This window comes from Bos taurus, chromosome 17 (assembly GCF_002263795.3).
Source record: "Bos taurus isolate L1 Dominette 01449 registration number 42190680 breed Hereford chromosome 17, ARS-UCD2.0, whole genome shotgun sequence".
Classification (NCBI taxonomy): domain Eukaryota; kingdom Metazoa; phylum Chordata; class Mammalia; order Artiodactyla; family Bovidae; genus Bos; species Bos taurus.
This window is the reverse complement of record NC_037344.1, coordinates 13,268,020-13,275,671: the sequence shown is the minus strand read 5'-3', so window position 1 is coordinate 13,275,671 and position 7,652 is coordinate 13,268,020. Positions and strand designations below refer to the sequence as shown.

Below are 7,652 nucleotides of genomic sequence, written 5' to 3'. Positions count from 1 at the left end.
ATTAAAAAGATACTTATCTGTTTAATGCAATACTACCTTCTATTAAGTATGCATGAGTGTCTGTGTTCCTAGCTATCATCAGCTAGATTATAAATTCTTTCTAAACAGGAAATACGTTTTCTACTTATTTATATTCTACACAGGATATAAAGAATATAATCATACATGTTGTTTGAAAAAAGATAATTTTTCTCTTGGAAACTATATGCAGTACAACTGACCACAGCAGTGTAGAGTCAACATCTTTTTTATTTAATAGGGATAAGTAATCAAGTATCCTTAATAACAAAAAAAATGACAGTCGATTATTTCCATCTAAATAAATCTTTATAAAATGTGTTGCATGCTTTCCAACCTTAGTAAATGTTATATGTCACTGTATTTATCTCTCTTCATTGGCACAGTGTTAGTAAAATGATCAGCTTTGTTATTAGAGATAGTCTAGGAGAGTGACTATTATTCAACTGATTAAAATAGATAAAATGTACCCAAAATGACACAAGAATCCAACATTTCTTTTAGAAAATCAATCCTTATCATTAAATTCCAAAGGGCCAAGAACAAACAAACAAAAGAAGTGGCTAAAAGCAGCTAAGGAATTCAGAACTAGAATCAGCAGTAAGAGTGGGTCTAGGAGACTGGCTTAGAACTAGTTAAGACAGGGTCAGAGAACACTGGAGCTTCCTGTTCAGCGTGATACTCATTTCCTACCAGTGGGAATGCACATGTGTATTAAAGTGCAGGGTTGTTAGCATCTATTCCAGTTTGCAAGATTAGAAAGTTTTATCTGGTACCTTTTCTTTTTTTGGTAAGACTGAATTGACCTAGAAAGATGTGAATGAGGTGAAACTAAAAGTGATAATTCATGTGGAGAAAGAATCTTCAGGGTTTACAGAAAGATGAAGGAGAAGATTCAAAAGTACACCCAAACACCAGCCTAGCAGTTGAAGATTTCAAGAAAAAAATGAATTTTGTTCCAAATAGCCCAAATGATGGGGACAAAATGAAAGAAGACTCCTGAAGAATAAGTTCTTTGTATCTCTTATCAGTTACTGAATGTTACCTTAAGAAATAAAGTTTTAAAATAAACAGTAAAATCCCTTTCCTTTGTCTTGATAGACACCTGAGTGTGTTATAACTCAACAGCTGTTACAACTTAACGGCTTGTAATCATCCTTCTCTTTACTAAGCCTACAGTCTATTTCGTTTTGTCTTCACATCCATTTAACCTGTGATTTTCATGAATTTTAACAGTTGAAAAACAAACAGCTGGCTGAATGCTCTACTGCAGTCTTTTGAATACTTTGCTTCTTGGTAAGCGATCAGCATTTTGATATTGCTGTAGTAATAACAGGAAATGATCTGTTAATCTGGATCTCCAGCTATAGATGAATGCCAGGGTAAAGAGGATAGCCAGTCTCAGAATAAAGTCTATAAAAATAGTTGGGGGAGTTCCTTCTAGGACCACAGGGAGAGAATCGTAATTTGCTCTCAACATTGGAAAAGTAAATGCACAGTGGAAAAACATCTTACGGTGATCACTGAACTCCATCAGTGGAAAGTTTACAGCCACAAGTGCAATAATTAAAACAACCGAGATGGTAAATACTAGAGTTTCAATGATACACGGTGTGAAATATCATCTCCTGAAATATTAATTCACTCAGAAAAAGATTTCATAAGCAGGTAGACTACCTTTAAAAAGGTGTAATTTTGCTTATGTTGGCAAAATAGTAAATCGGTTCTATTAACCAGAAAGGACAAGAGAAAATAAACAACCATCGTAGGATTCCTCCTAAGTCACTTCAGTCATGTCCGACTCTGTGCAACCCACAGATGGCAGCCCACCAGGCTCCCCTGTCCCTGGGATTCTCCAGGCAAGAACACTAGAGTGGGTCACCATTTCCTTCTCCAATGCAGGAAAGTGAAAAGTGAAAGTCAGGTTGCTCAGTCGTGTCGGACTCTTAGCGACCCCATGGACTGCAGCCCACCAGGTTCCTCCGTCCATGGGATTTTCCAGGCAAGAGTACTGGAGTGGGGTGCCATTGGATTAGCCATAGAAAAAAGGGAGGGTACTTACACATAAAACTAAAATATAGACTGGTTAATATTAGTAAAAAAATAATTTCAACTTTTCATATAATATTGCCATGGATTATAGACATTTTCTTGAATTTAAAGTGGGGGGAGTCCTAATTAATTAGCCTTTAGATATGACCTGTTAATAGAATAAGTCATTATTATGGATAATTAATAAAGTAATCCCTGAGGCTTTTGTTGTTGTTGTCTTCTCTCTAATGCTTTCTAGACACCACTGCACAGAAGCAGGCTCAACTAAATGGCAGATCATGAAGCGCAGAGAGCCTCCTTGTAGATGGCTGGTAAACAGCCTTGTGCAGCGAACACGTCCAAACACCATACCCCAGGGAGTCATAGCAGAAGTGAGGAAAGCCAAAACAATGTGGGCAAAAGAAGGTAATCTTGCTTTAAAAGATCCACAAGGCAAAAGTGTCTCCAAATAACCACAACTGCAAAGTATTATTTTCCCTAATGCTTTAACATATTCTGCAACTCATCATTTTAAAAAGTAATTGATGAAACAAGCTAATAACCAAGAAGTCAATTAAAAATGACATATAATAAGACATTAAGAATTTAAAGCCAGATTTTCTAACACTAGAAACACATCAAATCTCTGTATTTGAGTCAAAACTTTATACTCATAAAAATTTGTAACTAGTAGTCATAATAACAAAAAGGACAGAGCCATGGTGTCCAAAATTACTTTTCAAGACTGGCCTGTGTTTTAATCATTGGAAGCTTTCAAACATACAAAACATCACTGGATTCCTGACATTCAAATCATCTGTTTCAAATTAATAATTGTTATTCATGTAAAAGCAACGATAGTCTGGATTTGAGAATAAGCTTGGAAAGTGAGTGAGCTAGCTGATGTTACGAACAGTCTTTCTTTCCGGAATTCCACCTCCTCCACAGTGCCTTCTCCAGCTTTACCTCTAACTTCCTGAACAGGACGTCAACTCTCTTTTCTACAGAGCGATCTTACCGCTCTAAATTCTGACCTGGTTATCAGAGACCTATTATTTCCCTCAGTAGACTAAAAGCAACTGGAAAGCAAAGTCTGCATCAGATTTACTTTGGTTTTATTATTACATCTAATTCAACACTCAATATATGTTAGTGTTTTGATAAGTTGGGTATTTACTACTCTTCAATGAACTGTTGTATTTTATAATTCCACAGTTTTATGGAGTGTTTCTTGTGACAATATTTCCTCAGTTGATAAACTGATTTTTAAAGTGTCCAATACTTTGATTACATGTGAAATGAAAACATTTAAATCTCACAAATGCACAGTTTTATCAATACTCAAAAATGTATACTGATTGCAGATGAACCCATGAATTTTCTGTCATTGTTTTATTAACTGTTAAAATGGATTTTCAATGCTAGTTTTCTATTCTCAGATTCTATACAGTAAGAAATATAACTACATTGAGTTTAGCATTTTGTGTGATTCCTATGTGAAACAGGTAGAATAAGCTGTTTTTTAAAAGTCAGCTTTATTAAGGCATTTTAAATGTGTAAATTGGCAAATTTTGGAGTATGTACATAGCTGTGAAACCAGTACCACAGTCAAGATAATGAACATTTCTGTCATCCGCTCAAGTAATTCATCCCTCTGACTTCTCTCTACACCCCATCCAATGCAACCACTGATATGCCTTCTATCACTTGATGAGTATGTTCTAGAGTTTTTAAAAAATGGAATCATACAGACTATAGTCATTTTAGTGGCTTCTTTCAGCATAATTATTTTGGAAATTTATCCACATTGTTGTATGTATTCATTAACTTCATTTATTTGTATTACTGAGTAGTATTCTATTACATGGATTTACCACAATTTGTTTATACCTTCTCCTGTTGAACAACATAGGCTTTGCTGCCAATTTTTAGGTACTACAAATAAAGCTGCTATGAACACTCATGTGCAAGTCTTAGCATGGACATACACTCTCTTTTCTCTTTGGTAAATACCTGTAAGAGGAATGATTGGTCATATAATATGCATCTGTTAAACTTTTTAAAAAATTACCAAATTCCTTATCAACATTGTTTATTTATCAATTACATCCTTATCAGCAGTCTGACATGAGGTCCAGTTCCTCCATACCTTTGCTAACACTTGCAATTGTCTTTTTAATCACAGACATTCTAGTGGCTGTGAAATGGTATCTCATTAAGATTTCGATTTGCATTTCACTAACATCCAGTGGTCATGTATGGATGTGAGAGTTGGACTGTGAAGAAGGCAGAGCACCGAAGAACTGATGCTTTTGAACTGTGGTGTTGGAGAAGATTCTTGAGAGTCCCTTGGATTGTAAGGAGATCCAACCAGTCCATTCTGAAGGAGATCAGCCCTGGGAGTTCTTTGGAAGGAATGATGCTAAAGCTGAAACTCCAGTACTTTGGCCACCTCATGCGAAGAGTTGACTCATTGGAAAAGACTCTGATGCTGGGAGGGATTGGGGGCAGGAGGAGAAGGGGACGCCAGAGGATGAGATGGCTGGATGGCATCACCGACTCGACAGACATGAGTTTGGGTGAACTCCGGGAATTGGTGATAGACAGGGAGGCCTGGCGTGCTGCGATTCATGGGGTTGCAAAGAGTCGGACACGACTGAGCGACTGAACTGAACTGAACTGAACTGAACATCCAATGAAGTTGAACATCTTTTCATATGCTTATTTGCCAATCATATGTCTTCTTTGGTGAAATGTTGGCTTAAATCTTTTGTTCACTTTAATTGAATTTTTTTTCTTCCTATTCAGTTATAAGAGTTCTTTATATATTCAAGACACAAATCTTTTATTGGATATATAATTTACTTTCAAGAGAGAAATAAAACTGCTTCAGGTAATTATGCATTGTTATTGTACTTCAGATAATCCTTAAAATAGGGGAACCATTACCTCCATAATCCTCCACTACCAAGTTTTCCTATGCCTAATGAGGTAGTCAGCCAGCTGGCTTATGGAAAACAGGGAAAGGGAACAGAAGCAGAAAACGTACTGATTTTCCCAACAATCTTCTTCGGATCAGATCAGATCAGTCGCTCAGTCGTGTCCGACTCTGCGACCCCATGAAACACAGCACACCAGGCCTCCCTGTCCATCACCAACTCCCGGAGTTCACTCAGACTCACGTCCATTGAGTCAGTGATGCCATCCAGCCATCTCATCCTCTGTCGTCCCCTTCTCCTCCTGCCCCCAATCCCTCCCAGCATCAGAGTCTTCCAAGGAGTCAACTCTTCGCATGAGGTGGCCAAAGGACTGGAGTTTCAGCTTTAGCATCATTCCTTCCAAAGAAATCCCAGGGCTGATCTTTAGAATGGACTGGTTGGATCTCCTTGCAGTCCAAGGGACTCTCAAGAGTCTTCTCCAACACCACAGTTCAAAAGTATCAATCTTCTTAATCCCTACTAATTTTAGGAGTTTCTTCACAACCTATTAGTATAGTAGGAAATAACAGACTGCATCTGATAAATGATAATTATTACTAATAAAACCTCCTGTAACTTTTATTAGATTTCTCTGTATTTGAGATGAAGACCTTGTGTTTACATAAATTTTTCCTTATCAGACTAACAAAGAACATCTAATACAGTGCCAACTATATATTACTCTTCTTACTTCCTTGATTCGCTCCTGTTTTTAAAACTCCTATCCATGTTTTTCTTCAGCTCTCTCTTCTTTCCCTCCCAGTACCCCACATCTGTATTTGAGATTAATTTGCTGATCTCAAATGAGTTTTGGTTACAGACTTCTTGCTGACCATATAGTCACCTACCATGCTTCTTACTCTAAGGAGAAAATGAAAATAACAAACTCTTTGTGGAACTCATAGAAAAAGAGCTGAGGTTCTGCTGAGTCAAAAAAATGAAACCTTTATTTTTTATAGCATCCACATAAATCAGTGGCCACAATAAATCAAATCTACCACAATAAAATCAAACCCATAATTATTTTTTAAACTTTGTTAATTTAAGACTTCAGTCTACCCAGTAATGCAAGAACCTCTGAGGAATCTTTCCCAAACAAGGGCCAATAAGGGGCGGGAATTCCCTGGTGGTCTAGTGGTTAGGACTCCATGCTTTCACTGCCAAGGGTCCAGGTTTGAGCCCTGATTGGGGAACTAACAGCTCACAAGCATGTAGCACAGCCACAAAAAGAAAAAAAAAATTACCCAATATAGGGAAGTTCTGTCTCCCTCAAAGTAAGAAATATGGGGCAGCAAGTAGCATTGGGAAAAACATACAGAATCAAATGGATCCATGTTAAACCATGGAAAGAAAACTCATTTAAGCACCTTTAAAATATTTTCATATGTAAAGAATAATTTCACATATTTTAAAAAATTTTGTGAGCTACATTATATCCCTCAGGGAATGGACTTCAGTGTCAGATACAAATTTGAAACTAACTATCCTATAAGCAGCATCAGAATTAGGATAAACAGTAGATTATAGTAGCAATCTGACACAATATTAGGATATAGACAACTCGGGTTAAAAATATTTCATGAAAGTACAATAATTATGCTACAATTAATAACACTCCCCAAATCAGAGTGGTTCTCATAAGACACTGAATGCTAAGCTTATTTTGACAGTTTTTTAAAAGGCCTAAAAAAAAAAAAAAAAATAAATAAATAAAAGGCCTAGTATCGGGACTTCTCTGTTGGTCCAGTGGTTAAGAATCTGCCTTGCAATGCAGGGGTTCACAGGTTCGCTCCCTGGTTGGGGAACTAAGTTGTTCCATGCTGTGGAACAACTAAACCCGTGTCACAACTAGAGTCCGTGTGCCACAAAGGAAGAGCCTGTGTGCTGCAACTAAGACTCGAACCAACCAAATAAACAAATTAAAAAAATTTTTTTAAAGGCTTAGCATTAATATAAGACATTCCTCTGGATAGAAAAAACTAATAATAATTTTGACTTATTAAAGATAATATCTATTGATAAAACATAGTTTTGTTCCCAAACATGCAATACATCATTACTCTAATGAATGATCACTATATAAAATAATTACCTAGTTAGTAAAAATACTTGTGTATATCTTAAAATTTTTTCAGTTCAGTTGGCTTTCTTTTGGTATAAGGAAAATTAAATGATTGGTTCAAGTTCATTTTTAATAATTATAAAATATGTGAGCCTTATTATATGTTAAAGAAAATAAAGATATTATGACCCAAAATGTATTTATTCAATTTACAATAAAATACTTTTCAATGCATACCAAATTGCAAAATAATTAATTTATTTTTCAATAAAGATACCAGATTTAATATGTACTGATAAGATGTTTAATGACTTTTGTTCTAAGGTCACCTTATTGAGCGATACATCATGAAATCAATAGTTGTACATCTAGGAAATTTACCAATGGAGCTCTCTTCCACTGGTGTGTATATTTTAATCTGTCTCATGTGGGTATCTCTTCCATTTTGGTGATTGGCTAGAACAGCAATCTGTATCATGAATGTGCGAGTTGGCTTCTTATGATTATCAGTTAAGGGAACGTGAATCCAGCCACTTGGTTCCACCAATTCAAGTTGCTGCCAA

At 36.1% G+C, this 7,652-nt stretch overlaps 1 protein-coding gene across 3 annotated transcripts in view; it reads right to left on the bottom strand.

Moving 5' to 3' along the window:
* Nucleotides 1–5,946: 5,946 nt before the first annotated feature.
* Nucleotides 5,947–7,652, bottom strand: part of ANAPC10 (anaphase promoting complex subunit 10) — an 83,007-nt gene continuing 81,301 nt past the window's right edge. For 2 of the 3 annotated variants that reach the window (XM_005217513.5, XM_010813725.4), the window contains exon 5: nucleotides 5,947–7,645. In XM_005217513.5, coding sequence (XP_005217570.1) covers nucleotides 7,415–7,645 — 231 coding nt within the window. In that variant the 3' untranslated portion in view covers nucleotides 5,947–7,414. 3 annotated transcript variants of the gene reach the window in all.